Below are 17,393 nucleotides of genomic sequence, written 5' to 3'. Positions count from 1 at the left end.
CTTGGTTTGGCTGTGTCATTCCTTTAAGCAATACAGAAATTGTCTGGTGTGGCAGACAGGTGCCGTATCTGCTGTCGTACTGATGAAGAACTGCTTCTTAGGATGCTTTCGCCAGGGTTTTTGAGGATAAGCGATATCAGCATTTGTTCGGGTGTGCTGACAACACGGTAGAAAAGACCATTTAGGTGGGCTGCATCTCCCCAGAGTCCCCAGATGGGGACAGAGGCGAGAGAAAAAAGGGAAAAGGGAGGTGATGAACACAGCCACAGAGGGATGGTACCACCATCCCTTGTGCAGGTGAAGGTTGACTTTCAGTGAGGGGTCCTCAGGTGCAACCAGACTCATGGACACTGCTCTGGTGGCCCCAGACCTTGCTTGACCAGGCCTAGTGGCACCTCTGCTGGCATCTTATGGGGTTAGCAGGTTGGATGCTGTGGTGTGGGCACTGGTTGTCACTGGACAACATAGTGCAGCTCTCCCAAAACCAGGAAGAAGAAATGATGCTGCTGACTTAGGGAAAATCAAAGCAAGGTTTTGTCTCTAGGACACAGGAGGAGAATGTGAATAGAGACCTAATTCTGTACCGCAATTACTGAAGTAATACGTGATTCTGAGGAAAAGGCTTGAAAAATTAATGTGAAACCTTATTCATTAAAATATAATGAACATGGCACAAAGTTAAGAAACAACAATAAATTTGGTCTATGTTATATTGGCATTTAGTATTCAGGAATTGTAATTGCCTACTACAGTGTGTTTTAAAATAATGTAATTTCATTTGAAATGCATATTATTTAGAGAACATTGGGAAGAACTGAAGCACAGCAGAAATAATAGGATTTTAAACAGTAGCCTGACAGTATTTCACTGTTTATTTTTAGAAAAGTATTTGAAAAAGCTTTTTTTTTTTTCTCCAGTTTTTCCTAGTTTCCCGTGTTTCTAGACCAGACCTGGAAGAAAACAGGAACTGATCTGTTTTTCAGAAAGTTTGGGGAATTCTTCTGGATTTCCAGTTTCTCATTTCCTTCCTCTTCAAAGAGGGAAAAATGAACAGAACAGATAAACAGAGGAATATTAGTGAGAGCTCTGGCTGTTGAGAGATCCCGTGATACTGCGTTTTGACCTTTGAATTTTTCTCCTAACTTCTTTGTGTGCGTGTTTGCAATCCACAGACATTTGTTATATTTAACTGCGTAACGCTCCCAACTCACCTATATTCATCACCCGTCCAAAAATACTGGTGCCAGCTCGGAGACTGGATGCAGAAGGGATGAGCCTTACAGCTGGAGGTCTCTGCTGTGCTGGATGAAGAAGGACCCTCTCTCTTGTGTGCTCAAAGGTGGTGACAAGAAGGAGCAGAGCTTTAGGGGATGCTGGGCACCCCTCAGCACCAAGAAATGTTCCTGCCTTTGGGAGAATAAGGTGTTAGTGTAGGGCCGAGCTGGGAAAACCACCCCGTGATGAGGCCATGGGAAAGGCTCCAGAAGGACTGTGTCATCGAGGGGCACAGAGGACTAAACTGTAGGTTAGGATGCCACCCAAACCATGTCTTCATGGATGTCTTCAGGTCAGAGAAGAAGAAAACTGCTTTGAGTCCAGAGATGGGCAGTTCACTGGCTCTCCTGGTTGGGAAGTTGGCCACCCAGTCTTGTGCAAAGCATGCTGACTGGTAGTAGTGGGGGCATTACTCTCGAGTGTTAATAGCAATAAGTAGGTGCTTTTATTTCAAACTAGGATAATCTGAAGATGTGGATGTTACTTAACACTGCTTATCTCAGAGCTTTTTAGCCTTTGAACGATATTTCACTTCAACAGCTCCCAGATCTGACGTTCAAGCTGGTATTTCCTCCACATCACTACTCAATCTCAGCGAGGTTTTTCTTTTTGCCATTGGAAAGATGCTGCCCTTCCCCATCATCCTCTCTTTGCCTGCGCAGTGCTGAAGGTATACGTTTCCAAAATAACAGGCTCACAGTACCTCTTGGCACACGAGGGATGAAAGAAAGGGTTACTGCTCAAGTGTAAGTAGAAATGTGCTTGCACATACCAATGCTGTTTTTCATTTCTCCTCGCAGCCCCAGCCAAGGAGATGATGAAAGTCGGCATCTCCTCCCTTGCCTTTTCATCTAGTCTCAATCCTCCACAACTAACAGGAGGGAGGACTGCAGGAGTCTTACGAATTGATTCATGTCTTGTAAATAAGAGGTTAAACACAGGTTTAGAAGCAAATGCCAGGCTAAGGGTGCTTGCTGGAAGGGTGGCATCTGAAGCAGCATTGTTGTAAGCCCAGTGCTTATTTACTGCCAGAACAAAAGTGCTGTATGACAGGTATCTCAGACTAAGCAGCACCAGAGAGCACCAAAACTTTTCCTCTATAGCAGTTAGGTTTGTGCAGTGCAGAACTAGGCAGAGATACTGGCTGAGCCCCGCAGTTCAGATGGCAGTGCTCCCTGCAGTGTGGGGTTTGGCCATAGAGCTGGTGGCTTCCGTGGGCACTCTGGATGTGACCATACAGCCATCACCACTGACAATATGATCATCACCTTGGTGGGTGGGCGATTCTGGAGCTCCAACCCTCCACCACCCTCCTCTGATAGCCCCAGTGTATCAGCTCAGGACTCCTCCTCATAAATCACCTTCAAGGTATGGACCCTTAAAGTAGCATTTTCCCTTCCTTAGGTTTGTTGTCACCCCAGCCCATGCCGTGCAGACCGCAGGCAATCAGCTGGGGCAAGGTGAGCACTCTTCTACTGGCCTGCTTAGGCATGCGGGACTCTTAATTCAACATTTAAAGACGTGGATCCAGGTTAAGCCAAAGAAAAATCCAACTACGGTGGTCCAGAAAGACAGAGTGAAAGCTCTGCCTTAGGTTGGCAGATGAATAGCTCATCTGAGTCAAAGGCTGTTTTGTTTGGAGCTGACAAGGTATGAGGGGAATCAAACGTAAACATTATGCTTGCCTCATTGGGTAGGAGATTCTGAAGGTAATAGTGTTATTATGGTAGGTATGTGAAGTTGAAAAGGTTTAATTATTACTGCGGCTTTTTTATGGGTTATATCCAATCCTTAATTTCTCTATCTTCAAAGGCTTTGCAAACACTGAACTGCACGCAAACACGTACTCTGTCATATAAATAGAACCTTCTTGTGATGGCGGGATAAGCTGAGATAAAAGGTTAAATGATCTGTCGGAGGCCACAGGGGAGCCGCTCTTTGGAAATTGGCTGCTCATGTCCTGGTCCTGTCTTTTGCTGCCAAATGCGGAGTTTGGGACCGCAAACTCCTTCCTCTGCTTTTCTGTTGCAGAGATAAGTGGCTGTTAGGAGATGAAAAGATTGCCTGGCATAGCGAGGAACAAATTCACACAGGGGTACAAGGCGGGCACCAGAGGCAGGCGGATACGACAGAAATGGGGAGGTTATCTCAAGGTGAGCTCGGTGATGAATTTGCAGCAGGCGGGATATTCCACTGGGTGCACGTTACGGCACCCCGAGTGCACCCATAGCCCCAGGCTTTTTAATCTATTATACACTACGCCAAGAATAGCACAGCTTCGTGTTTGAATATACTCAGTGCTGAGAGCACACACACGTTAAGGTATGCGATGGATGCTGCGCTGTGCGCTCCCTCCCTAGCTTTCTGCAGCCTCCTTTCCTGGTACAGACGGGCCTCTAGTTAACGATACGAAGACCTCCCGTAAATCTTCTGAGGGAGGGTTTTCCTCAAGCAGTTTTTTGTTCAGCTGCCTTTGAAACACGCAGCTTGGTGCAGTACCAGAGGCAGAGCGAGCGTGGAGGAGCAGTGCCGCTGGAGTCGAAAGCCTGTGGATGGCTTGGGCAGCCGGCAGAGCAGATGACTGGAGGCTCTCTGCTGTCCTGCAGCAGGCACAGTTAAACCACTTGTGTTCACCTGCATTCGTGTGCTTACAGGCACACGCCTGGGGGGACTGTAGCAATACATCAGTACAGAAGGCAGATGCAACAGGCAGGCAGAAAGGAGGAGAGACTTCACTACGCTGTGGGAAGGATGCAGGATGCCATGGCTACCAGATAGCAATCAGCCTGAGTGGATCTTGGTTTATTATCAGGCTCATAACTCACATTTTCAATACAGTCTCCCCTCAGCAAAAGCCATACATAGATCCAAGGTTTTTGCACCGAGCTGCAAAGCAAATCCATGTCAAGAAAGTGAGTTTTGAATCTGAGTCGTGTGCTTGCAACGGGGCAGACTTTGAAAGCCGCTGGCCATGCTGTGCAAGTTGGCGCCTGGAGTGCAGCTCTCTGGCCAACACTTGTCTTGATGATGTGGACAGATCACAGGAGGGCGGTGACAGATCTGAAGGTCCGTTTCGTGGCTCTGGCCTGCTCTGTTGGGAGAACATTTTCATCCTCATCCAGGTAGCACAGCGAAGCAGCAATACTCACTGTCAACAAGCTCCACCACAGGGCACGATTCCCCAGAGCAGGCTGCACACACGCCGGAGTCCTGGAGGGGTGAACAGAGTACTGTTACTGCACTGATGGGTGCTGCTGGCAGGAGGCCATCACCTGGTGTGCTAGAAACACGGCCTGCTGCTTTGCATCATGCCTTAACAGGACAATTTGGGGTCCCTCCCCTGGACTTTGAAGGAAAGACGTGGGCTGAACAAGTGTGTGCCTTGTTATCAGTGTGCAAAAACAGTTTACAAGTTGTTCTTAAGGCTTTAGAGCATGTTCTTGGAACAAGAAAAACTTGAGGTAGGTGTCATCGGGAGTGGCTCTGCGAGGATTTGTCCACTGTCGTTCACCTGTCGTGGTTATGGTCGTGGTTATGCAAGCACACACCCAGCTGAACAATGTAGGCTTTGCAAGGCTATCCCTCTGAAAACCGTGATCAAGTCCATCAAGCTAGATCATAAAATCCTGCAGGAAGCTTCTCAGAAGTGGGTAATGGGCATCTATGATTTCCTCCTCTGTTTTCCTTCTTTTTTCCCCATTGTTTATTACAAGACTTGAGATCGATCTGTTATTCTGTAAGCATTGGGCTCTGAAATAATCACAGCTCTGAGAGCGGCTTTTACTAGAGGCAAACACAGGCAAAAAAAAAATGCTTAGCTGGTCGCTGTCAAGAGGGCTCGAGCAGCCGGGCTGTGTGCTGTGGGTTGCTGAACGTACCACCCCCGTGCAGCTGAACTTTCCCTGTCACATCGCATCTTCGGCCTGCAGTCAGTGGAGCTGTTCCTTAAATATTCAGTATGGCCTCAAACCAGGCCCGTGTCACGGCACGCGCCTTACATAATGCTCTGAATCTCTAAATCCAATGTATGTGGGTCTCGCCTTCCCACAAAGCTCTGAATTGACAGCAGCAGCAGTGGGCCATGCCTCTCGTGGTCGTGGGAGGGACGAAATGCTGGAGGCTCGCGTGGTGCTGGTTTCTCCCCTCCTTTGCTGCCAGCTATGTCCAGCACCTTGTTTCTCCTCAGGGCTGCCGATCTCCAGCCTGGGGCCTGCTCCTGTCTTTGCTGTCTCCCAAGCTCTGGCAGCACCAACATCCTCCCTCCCGAGCCTGCTCGTCTCCTGGTCCGTCCCACGCGATGTGATGCCTGCTCTCCGCGGCTCTGCCAGCGGAGCAGTTTGTGCGGCGGCTCGTTTGGCTCGTGCTGCGCAAATTGTGGAAATGTTTATCTGGTTTAAATTAAAATGATAGTAACATTGGCGAGGGGTTTCGTCAGCAGGCAGTTGGGTTCCCCGGTCTGCTCCTCAGATGGGTTGCGGACTAAAAGCACCTTAGCAAGGAGGAACAGGTACCTCAAAACGCGTTGGGGTCTGACACAGCACACGTACATCTCAAACCAGTTGTTACGCCACCCTACATTTTGCAGTCTATGCATAAATACTGCTGTACAGTGCACGCACACCTGCCAGCTCCATCCTCAGCCCCGATGTGCACAGACCCCAGCTCTGCCCTGAAGATTTGGCTCTGTAACAGGATGTGGCTGGAGGAGGAGAAGGGCTCGGGGGGGGGGTGCAGTGGCTGCTGCAAGGTTACACAGCAGAATGAAATAGAAACCTGAGATCCCTGTCCTCTGCTCAGTGCTTCGCCTGGTAGACAGCAAGATCATAATGTGGCTTTTTCTGCTTGCTTACTGCCCTCTCTGAAGCTCAGTGCTTTATAGGTATTGATTATTTAAGCCTTGAGTTGTCTCCGATGGAGGAATGTTATAATAATTGTTGGTAGAGCCTGTATTTCAAGTGTAACCAGAGATAACATAGCAAAGGGAATAGCAAGATCTAAGCCGATCAATTCTTGGTATAATGTAATTAAATGATGCTTTATACATAAGAAGCATTAATTGAGCTTTAATGGCATGAATTGGTTTGACTTCCTTACGAAGCAGTTGAGGAAAAACAGAATAAAAGGATGAACTCCTGGTCGTAGTGAAATTGATTGCAGTTTTGCCATCGATTCCAGTGAGGCTCGAGTCCCTCCAGGCTTGCATCAGCAGCGATGCTGAGCTGGCTGCCCTGCGCACGTCATTCCTGCTGCTGCTGCTCCTCCTTACTCACCGTGCCGCTTCCCCCAGTGCTGGATGTGTCATACGAGTCGCACTGCCCCGGCGCTTGATGAGGAACGTGGGTGAAGTAATGCTGCTGGCTGAGCCTTGGCCTAAACTGTGCCCTGATTTTATTCATCTGGTGGTACAGAAACCAGAGGATTTCTCTGATGCGTGCCATCCCAATCCACTTAACGAGGACCGGTCATGTGTTTAACCGTAACCACATGCTGCATTGCCGTGGTGCCTTGGGCCTGAAAAGAACGAATTTAGTGCAACTCTTTTTTTTTCTGCTTTTGCAATTATTGCTAAACCTGGATGTTGCACTTAGCACTTCTACACAATCTTCATTCCTTTTGCAGAAAAAAAGATTTGACTTCTGCTCTCGGTGATGTTGCTAGCAGTTGAATGTCCCCATGTGTGTCTTGGCAATGCACTTCTGCTGTGACAGAACGGGATGAGTGATGGCTGTCCCAAGCTTTCCTGCTGCTGCTCCTCGACTGCAGATGATTTTGAGCAGGACTGTTTAATCATCTCGGAGGCACATCTGTGCCTCTCGGGGACCTGATTCTGCAGGCTTTCTGCATGCACAGCTTCTCTTGGAAATTATGAGCATGCAGGGCTGCAAGATTGGTCCTATCATGGCAATTTCCTGGCAGGGGGAAAAGGCAGAAACTATTTTTAAATGAAAGCTTTGAATCAGAAGAATATTGCAGAGTGCAGCAAAAATTGTGTCAAAACCCTGAAATAATGGACTCGGCAGTTTTCTCATGCCAGTGGTTTTCGTCTGCTCATGGTTTTAAGACTGTGTTTTTGGAGGATTGTGCTGAACGTTTTTCAGTGAGATGTTTCTCTTCTCCCTGCTGCACGTTATCTCAGCAGCAGCAGCAGCGCTCCCTGTGCAAGTCAGGCTGGACAGAGAGAGGAGGTACTGTGATGTGTTAACAGGGGTGGGATTTTTTGGGGGAGAAAAAAAAGCTTTTTCTCTGCCTTGCACACAAGCAAAATGCTTCTTGAAGCTTGTCTGTAGGCTCATTGTTCAGCTTTTTTTGTTGTTTTGGTTTGTTTTCAGATCTGGTGTTACGTTCCTACCTCAGTGTACGTTTCCAACTTTTCCTTCCAAGTTTCAGTGCTCAGTGGTCATTTGGGAAAACTAAATAAAAGGAAGTGTGTGAGTTTTTCTTCGAATGGGAAAATTATGCCTTCTTTTCCCTATCACTTGCTTTTGTATAGCTCAAGAATGACCCAAAGGGCTTTTGCTAAGATTTTCATTTAAAACAAACCATCTGATTTGATCAGAAATCATTATTTTCCCCCATAGAACCTTCAGGATGATTTGAACACGTGAAAACAGGCCGTTTATGACCAAAATTGTTTTGCTGCCTTTTATATAGTGGTCACTAGACAGCTAACATCGTAAAACCCACTGCCTCAGAGGGACATCTTTTAGCTAATTAGTTACAAGCAGTATAGTGCTTAGAGAGTCGGTGCTCCTGCCTCTACATTTGCCTGCTAACCGAATCTCATTTGCTGGGTCTGCCGATCACGGTCTGCATGGTGCAGCTTATTTCCCTTACCTGTAATGCGAGGAAACTTTCGGCACCACATGATCGTAGAGGGAGACAATGAGCATCTTTCTGATGGGCCATTTTCTGTTCCCTGGTCCCCTGAACAGCTCAGGTGGGCCCGCGTCTCAGATTTCCTGTTCTGCTAACATTATGAAGTTTCCTAGACCAGCCTGGGCTTAAAAATTGTAATTTCGGCTTGCACATTTCTGATGGTACTGCCTGAAGGCTCGTTTTTCAGCGCCATGGGACCAGCTCTGCTCACAGGTTCATCCATAGGTGTGGCCCTCCTTGTTTTAGGGGCAGCAACCACCCCTATGGGGTAAGGGGCTGGGATTTGGGCAGGCACCCAGGGCAGCGTGCCGGGATGTGCGTGGCTGCCCCAGGATTTCCCTGGCACTACCTAACCACAAGAATGCAGAGTTTGGGGCCACTCTGCATTGTCCCCACTGCCAGGAAATGACTGGCTCGGTAGATGAGGGGGAGCAGCAGATATCGGTTACCTGGTCTTCGGGAAGTCCTTCGGGACTGTCCCCTGTAAGATCCCCGTAGAGAAGCTGTTGATGGATGGGCTGGATGAGCAGAGACTGCATTGTATTCACAGAAACACGTCCCTGCAGGCCTTCGGGGGCTTGTCTGCAGCCCAGGTATGTCACCACACTGTAAACAACCAGGCAAAGTCAGAACTGGCGATGAATAATGAGCGCACAGGATCCTGTTCTACCTTTTCCTGGTTACATACCTGAGCTTAAACGGCAGGGGAAAACAGCCTGGTGCATCTCTTGGTTTGAAAAACTGGGGGAAAGGCGGTAGCGTGAGGGAAGGAGAGAGGGCTCAAAGCGTGGTGCTCACCCTAATCTTGCTTTCCAGGTGACCTGGTGTCCCGAGCCATGCACCACCTCCAGCCGCTCAACGCCAAGCAGCACGGGAACGGCACGCCGATGCACCAGAAGCAGGGGTCGCTCTACTGGGAGCCCGAGGCTTTGTACACCCTCTGCTACTTCATGCACTGCCCGCAGATGGAGTGGGAGAACCCAAACGTGGAGCCGTCCAAAGTCACGCTGCAGACTGAGAGGTAAGAGCCACCTCACGGTGTATTTAATATCTCTGTGAAGACGTTTCGCTGATAAATCAGCGTTGCTGGCTAATTGCTAATTACAGCTTGTGCATAGGAGGCTGCAGAGCAGTCTGTTTTGGTTTGGGATCACCTTTTTGAAATCCGTTTCTCTTGCTGAAGTGCTCCATGGCTGACCCAATATATATCAAAAGTGACACCCAGTGGCTACATACAGCAAATTGATTCCAGATGTGCACTTGGTAGAGATTTCCGTTTTCTTTCTTTGTTGCTCAGCTATTCTGTGTTTTGGAAAAGAAAATGAGAACTTCTATTTTGGGCCTAGCAGGTTTGGGTTTAAATGTGTTTTTCTACACATTAATAGGGTCTGACAGCTGTGATTTGGGAAGTGGAAAATGAATAGAGTACTGTGCAGCGAGGAGGGGCTGTTAAAGACGCAGGGCCCCAGCTATGCCAGGTGCCCAGGCGTGATGTGTACCCGGTGCAGGATTAACCCGGGGGCTGTGAACCCCTGCCTGGCTGGCGAGGCATCCTGCTGGGGACATGGCCAGATCTGGCTCTGCTGCTTTCATCCACCCTCTTGTGACAACCAGCGCAGGGGAGGCAATTGTGCAGCTTTGTCCTGACTCAAGGTCTTCTGTAAGGTGAGGAGGAGGAGGAGATGCTGCTGAAACCAGTGATGGGGTGACCAAATGCCTATGGGCATGCAGGGTGCCTGGCACAGGGCAGCTGATCCCCTCGTTCAGAGGGCAACAGTCGCTTAGCATCGAGGCACAGCAGAGGGCAACCAGGACAGCTTTCCAGCCAAGCAAATAAAGTCATCTTGTCAAAAACCCAGCAGCCTCTCTAGTAATGTGAGCCAAGCTCTGCCTCTGCTTGTGGCCTGAGGCATGTCGTGCTATTTCCCTGCCCAAAACCAGCGATCACCACTGAGGAGATGAGAGGAGTGACCAGTGCTTGGAAAGCAACGGAGATTTATTTTCAGGATGTGTATCATGGTAGTGCATGTGCAAACTTTTTTTTGAAGCTGAACTCCACATATATGTCCTGATGTATATATTCTATATCGTGCCGTATTTGTGAGCCAAACTCTGATTTGCACACATGCCCTGACAGCCGCATGTACGGGGCTTGGTTATTGTTTCACTGTGGGGTTTGCATCTTAAAAGCAGCATTTGAGTATGTCATCATCTGTATAATTGTGAGCGGTATATAATATGATATCTTCACTGAAATATTTTTATACTGGCTCATAGAAAATCATGCAAGATGAAACTCTGGCATTAATGATGTTACTGGGAACTTTGCCATCTTCCTTCGGATGGCATTTTGTTTCTTTCCTGGTTTGGGTCACTCAGTGAGTATGGTTTTTGCTTTTTGCTCTGTTTTTTCTCAAGTATGAAAAAAAAAAAAAGGAGGCAGGAAAGTTACAAAACTCCAGGATTTTCGTGTCTTCAAAATTATTTTTTCATGCCTTTAAAATTATTTGTAATTTCATGATTTGCTAGCCAACCTTTCCATAGTAGAAGGACTAACTCATGAACAAGAGTGTTTGTGGTTAGTACTGCGCTAAAAGTGGGGACTGAAATTAGAAAATATCCTCACCTGATTTGTAGCTCTCATCTGTGGGAGTAATGCCGTTGGGACCAGTGGGATTATAAAAGTGAATAAAAATGAGGCTCTGGTTTTGTAAGATTTCTAAAGACTTCCCCGTGGAAAGAAAAAAGGGCAAGAATATTTGAAAAATCTCTTCTAGCATTTGCTTTACTAGGTTTTCCTTTTCCTGAGGTAGTCTTAATATATCTTGTCTTTGTGAGAGCAATTGAAATCCTGATTATATAAAGCCAGATGCAATTTTTCTTCTGTGCTTTATTACGAATATTCAGTTTGGCAAGATGCCTCGCTTTGGAAGGCCGGTTTAACAACTGTGCTGTGTGGTTTAGGGCCAAAGTAAGTACTCGGTGTTATTGCCAAGAGTTTGTGGTCAGCTTTGGAAGGAACAGATACTCCTTCTATTGCCTAATCAAACATGCGGTAGTACTTAGAGCTGGAAAACACAAGTGGAAGTGATGCAGGTTTAAACACGTGCCTAGATGTTTCCACTGGCTGTGCTCTGCAGCATGCCTCCCCAGCTGGATGCGAGCGTCCTGTGCTGCCCGGGAAGGAGCCTGGTTCAGCTGACTTCTATTTAGTGCTCCAAGAAGCCTCCCTTTCGTATTTTCTGTCAAAGATTATCGGTGCTGTTCCCTACATGCGGCCATGCTTTATGGTCCGTGACTGATTTCTGGTGTTTTCGGTTTTCGGGATGGGTTTTTATGCCTTATGAGGGAGCGGGTTTGTTAAACATGACACTTTTATATGCAGAATATTTGCAAGCTTTATGCCTTCTCTCTGTTCCCTATTCCCTCTCATCTTCTCAGGCTGTGACAATGACTTTTATGTTGGAAAAGCACAGAGAGAAGGAAGGCAGACTAGGCAATTTCCCCCTTCCCTGGCCTCTCTGGGTCCCTGCTGGTGCTGAGAAGCCAGAAACCGAGTGGATCTGGCCATAGACAGGATTTCCATGGAACAGGGGCTGTCCTTGGCTCACGTAAGGACAACTTGGCTACCGTTTTGGCCTCCTCTTCCGACCGTGCATGCCCAGGCTGCAGAGGGTTGCGGAGTGTGACCAGAGAGCTCCCCCAGTGCTTGCAGGTCTCGGTGGCCCCACAGGAGCTGCTCCTGTCCTTCCCACCCATCTCCAGTCCACCGGGACTTGGGCTCTGAAGCAAAGTTGAGCTAGGGAGCTGCGAAGGCTCTGCGTGTGCTTCTGCAGCAGCTGGGTACGGGAGGGAAGCTGGAGCTTAATCCCTACAGCTGGTGCAGTGGTAGGGCCTGCCTGGCTTAGCGCTTCCTAGCACAAAAAATCCGTACCTCCTGCAAAGTTTCCTGGGATGCATAAAAGGGGACATTTACCTTTGAATAAATCCAGCCCTCGCTTCTAGGGAGAATTTTCTAGGGAGCATTTCTCAGCGTTTGCTCTTCACGGAGGTAAAGAAATAAGAATGAGGTGTATTTATAACAGTGGTTATCCATGCATAAAATAAAAGGGGGAAATGGTTGTGCCATGAAGCTGGGGGAAGGGGGGGATGGCTGCTTTCAAGGAGGGAGATGGAAAGTGGCCAGGATTTCTCAGCAGATCTGGAAAAGATTCCCCACTTCCTCAACTCCAGTAAACCCAACCAGAAGACAGATGTGTGACATCCCCCGCCCCCTCCAAATTCACGTGCTTTTTTTCAGTCTGATCAGTTTTCAATAAACTCTCTGCCTTTTTGGCTGTGCTGTTGGCACCAATGCAAGCCAGTCCTGCTGGGACGGGTTATCTGATGGCCCCAGGTACCATGTGGATGGCTCTTTTGGCAGACGTGGAGGTACAGGAGAGGATTTGGACCTGTTTGTGGGGTCTGCTGTCTCTAACTCATCCAGCCAGGATGCAACGGAGACGTTTGTCATGTGCCAGGTGCTGTCTGTGAAGCCAGTGCTCCTCTGGTACCTCCACCTGCGGGGGGCTGCAGATTATTTAGGTTTGTTCATTCTTCTGCTCTTCTGGGAATTAAAAAAAAAAAAAAAAAAAAAAAAAAAAAAGGAGGAGAGAATTGTCAATTAGACCTCTGCTGCCAAGATTTCTTTCTAGCTTGCTGCTTCTGGTTTAATAAAAGGATCTGTCCCGTGGCTGTGTTTTGCTTCTCAGCCTCTATAACACTTCCAACATTTTTGCAAGTAATTTCTTAAGCACCGGAAAACACAGAAATCTGCAGTTGCAGATTTGTGCAGCGCTTTTCTCCTTAAGTGGTTCCTTACCCACTTTTACCCACAGCTGTATTGACAAAGCCCTCATTACTTCCTAACTCTCCATGTTCCCCATTAACAGCTCCTTGAGAAGCGGTGGCTCAGCAGCGCAGCCCGGCCAGCGCCACCCATTAATTCTGCTCACGCGGCAGCAAAGCTCCTTCCCCAGCGTTTCCTCTGCCTTGGATGAGCACTAACTCCCTCTGCCACCTCTGCCTTTGTCTTTTCCCCTCGAGTCTTCACTGAGCTGATCGATACCTGTCTGGTTTTAACCCTCTTTCCACTTGCCTTCACCACTTTTTCCCCGAACGCCAAGCAATCCCTTACGAAACACCCAGGGGCTGCTGCTTGCTTTTCATTTTTCTGCCTGCCTTGCATGTGCACGCACACAGATACACACTTGACTGCGTGTACACACTTGAAAATTGTAGCCTGTAGTTGACTGTGACCAGCAGCAGGGGTTCAGGTTGTCAGCTGAATTCTGTTTCATGCCTTGGGTAGTTATGAGCGTACCTGGCTAATTAACATGATGCGATCTCCTTAACTGGGGGAGTGGTCTGCTGCTATAATATAAGCTGAGCTGATATAAGCACCTTCAGAAGCGGTGCAGCTGTGTCTGTAGCACAGGTTAGAGCCACAGAACCATGTCAGTGAGGGGGCAGCTGGGGAAATGTGGCCCTGGGGTGAGCTGTTGGGTGCTACGAGCTCCGTGGGCAGGCCACTCTCCAGCAAAGGCCAGCAGAAAGTGGAGCGAGCGATGAGGAAGGCTGCTGAGTAACAGGTAAAGTGCAAGCACTGCATCTCTCCCCGAGAACTGGGAATGTGGAAGTCCTGCTATGAAACCTGCTCACCCTGCAGTCTGTACGTGCAGAAGGCATTGCACGTGCTTGATGTGCCAGTGTGGCATAACCCTATATAACCCCATCAGGTTTTATCCACTATTTAATAGAAAACTTCAGATGTAAAACTGTGCCCTCACTGCACTTGAGTTAACACCATGGTTGATTTCTTTTGGAGCCACTGAAAAGGAATCCCAAATTCATCCTTAAGTAAATCCTCTAGCTTTGCATCCGAAACACCAAACTTCCCACTCTTTAAAATCCCTTCAGCAGCCGCCTGCAGCTCGCTGGATTGCACATGTTGCACGGAGCAGCTCAGGCAGTGTTTGTAGCTCTGCTGTCAGACACGACACCCTCGCTGGGCTGGGGCTGCTTTCTAAATCTCATTTATCAGCCTAGACCCGAGCTGTCCGTGCGATCGCTGTGGGATTTTTTTAAACAGAGAAAGTTGTTAGCAGCGTCGGGGGAACGGCGCGGTGCCCAGGCCGCTCGGCACCGCGCTCCCCTCAGCGCTCCTCGGGCTGGCTTCCTTCCAGGGCTGCATGTCGCAGCCAGGCGTGTCGTATCTGATGCCAGGACTGCCTGGGAAATGTCTCTGACTCGGTTGTGTTTCAGGTCTCGCCCCTTAATGCAGAGGAGGCAGCGGGGACTGCGTGTTCAGGCCCCAGCTGTGACTTGCAGATGTCCTCCTGCAGGCCCCGAGCGCTGAGGTATCCTCCCTCCGCCTGGGCAGGTCTCTCTGAGGCTTGTGTGAGAGCAAGGATCGATCCTTCAGCCTGAATGTAATGCAGATGAGTTGCATTGCCACTTTTTTAGGGGCTTCATCAGGCACAGGGGGGCTGCCCAGCGTGGGACAGTTGCGTGCTAGAGCCAGGTCCCTGTGCAGGACCTCCTGAATGCAACAGGAGCTATTTGCTCTTGAGGAAGACAAGTAGCTGATGGCTTAAATAATAAAATGCACGTTTTGCAGCCCAGAAAGCCATCTGAAATGTGTGCTAAACACTGGAGAAAATGTGCTTTTCTGTGCTCCAATAACACTAAGAAATGGACTCACATTGCATATATAGTTTTATCATGCTTTCTAAACAAAGATTGTCAGAGCTGAGAGTGCTTTTCAATTCGTATATTGGGATTTTCTTTTAACAACACCCGTGAATGCATAAAGCCAAACAAATGAAAAGATCTCTTCATAATTTTGAAGTTGCTGACTCATATCTGCAAGCAGAAACATCTCCCTACCTTTGTCTGGATAGGCATTTTCTTGTCAAGGGTATGGCCTTCTGCTTCTCAGAAGTACCGCTCACCCTCACGGACTCTTATGCAGTTTTAAACACCCGTGCTTCCTAAACACCTAGCATCCTCCTCACCAGCTAAAGGATCCTGCAAACAGAAATCATCCTCAGCCTCCCTGCAGACCCACGTAGAAATACTGGAGCAGCATATTGTGTTTTACATCGGGTGCTTTTCCTGCTCTTCCATCCGTCAGTATCTCGTGTTTGTGTGCAGGCAGACTGCTGCTGTCCCTGTTTGAAGGGGTGCCGCCTGGTTGTTGCCTGCGGATATCTGCAAGGCAAAGGAGCTCGCAGGTCCCCCCGCTGTCCCGAAATAGCCGTGAGGGAAGCGTGGGGTGCTGGACTGCAGGGAGAGATGCTGAGAGAGGGTGGGAGCCGACGGGGTCAGGGTTTGGCCTTCACAGCCAGAGCTGAGCGTGTGCTGCCGCCTCCCCAGTGCATCCCGCAGGCTTTAAGAGGAAGGTGTGGAAGTGGAAGGAGGCCTGGGGTGCTGCTTCTGTAAAAAGAAGTGTCTTGATGCGGCAAGAGCAGCCCTGATAATTCCCTTTTTAGGTTAAGTAGGAGCCTGCTGAGGGCTCTGAGAAGAACTGGCTGTCCCCTTGCCAGAGACCAGAGGACAGTGCTCGGAAGGGTCCGGCCTCTTGGGGTCTCCTTCTTGTTCTCCTCCCCCATCCCTCTCTCTGCATCGCCATCTGGGACGTTTCTTCCCTTAGCTCAGGCAAACGTCAGAGCCTGTGCCGAATTCTGTTCTTTTTTGGGACGTGACTGGAGCTCACACTTAGCTTCCTGGCCGTGAATCGAAGAAGCCTGGAGCGTGCATTTAGCGGTGAGGGCACGTGAGAGAGGGGCTGGAGGAGGAGGTCAGAGGGCTTGTGGATCCCTGCCCCAACAGGGTGCTTTGTGGCACTTGAGTTGCTCCTGGCTTTGTGCTTCTCTTCTGGCAGAGTCCATCCAGCCCAGCGGGTTCATATTGCCCTCAGACCGATCTGATTAAGGTGCACACTTCCAAAAGGTATAAGGTGCCTATCTGCTGCTTGGCTGCTCTGAAACACAAAGTACCAACCTCTCCTGGTTGTTGCCTGCCTTCGTGCAGCGGAGATAAATCAGTTGTGTGTGCTAGTGATGTGATGCTTTCTCCTCATCTTTTTTTTTTTTTTTTTGCACGGTGTCATTTGGAAAGTGGTACGTATCTTGCTGATGGCACGTTATCTTGTGGATTGCCACCTCCCTATAACTTTGTGTTCCTCTTTCTTCTTTGGCGCACAAATAGCATTAAAAAAAAAAAAAAAAACAAACACAGAAAACCTTCACATGATGCATGGACTCTTGAAGGGTATTTTTAACCTATTGCACTCAACCCTATTTGGGTCTCTTCTCAAAACACGAACTCCCTGACATGCTCAGATATGCAGTAGCAGAGCTTTTTGCCTTGGAAAAAGGAATGTAATATATTCAGAGTGAATCACATGTCCTCTCGGACAGAGTGCAACTGGCCATTGGAGAAAGTCCCTCGGCTTCCACGGAATAGCAGTTCTCTTCCTTTTCAGGGTATGCTGCACCAAACAGTCCTGTTTATTTCTTTTTCCTTGTTGAAGTTTGACATTTTATAGCAAGGCTGGTACAATTCCCGTAAACAGTTTTATTTGCCCTGCTCTATACTTCAGCGGATCAGGATTTCTGCTGGGAAAGTTTCTGACCTGCACAAGAGGGGAGAAGAAAGAGTGAGCCCCCGAGTCCCCTGTATTTTTGTAGGAAGGCTCTGTACAAGCATATCTTCAGTTCTGTGACCCAGACTGTGTTCACTCACGCAAACAGTAGCCTAGAATTTAGTTTCCCATTAATTGTTTCCAGTGCACCAAGGTTTGTGCGTGATTATATGCGTTTTTACACTTCCAGTGTGATTTGCAATTCTTTTCCACCGTGTGCTCGGTAAGTAAGGAGAGCAGCTCCCACCGATTAGTTGTTCCCCTCGCCCTCCTCTCTAATAGCCAGCGAGGCCAGCCCTGCTCTCGGATCAATGTTTAGGTGAAAAATGCACACTTTTTAACCCACAGAGTGTGCAAATAAGCAGCAGTCCTGGCTGCAGGGAACTGGGGCTGGCAGCCTGCCCTGCCGAGCACAGGTACGGGGGAGCCCTTTGGCACCAGCTGCCCTGAGGGGCACGCAGCAGCTTTCCCTTCCCTTTTGTCCCTCAGTGCTTCCCAGCTTAGTGTTTCGCACGCTTGTAGGCACAGAAGCGCTCACTCTGCTTCCTCCGACCGT

General features: G+C 48.7%; 1 protein-coding gene across 2 annotated transcripts in view; it reads left to right on the top strand.

Moving 5' to 3' along the window:
• BTBD11 (BTB domain containing 11) overlaps window positions 1-17,393 on the top strand; it is a 163,436-nt gene that overhangs the window by 93,238 nt on the left and 52,805 nt on the right. For both annotated transcript variants that reach the window (XM_032207422.1, XM_032207421.1), the window contains exon 3: window positions 8,968-9,172. In XM_032207422.1, the coding sequence (XP_032063313.1) occupies window positions 8,968-9,172 (205 nt within the window). The remainder of the gene's footprint in view (window positions 1-8,967; window positions 9,173-17,393) is intronic.

Source organism: Aythya fuligula, chromosome 1 (assembly GCF_009819795.1).
Source record: "Aythya fuligula isolate bAytFul2 chromosome 1, bAytFul2.pri, whole genome shotgun sequence".
Classification (NCBI taxonomy): domain Eukaryota; kingdom Metazoa; phylum Chordata; class Aves; order Anseriformes; family Anatidae; genus Aythya; species Aythya fuligula.
Note: the sequence above shows the minus strand (reverse complement) of the source record. Positions and strands in the feature narration are given on the sequence as shown.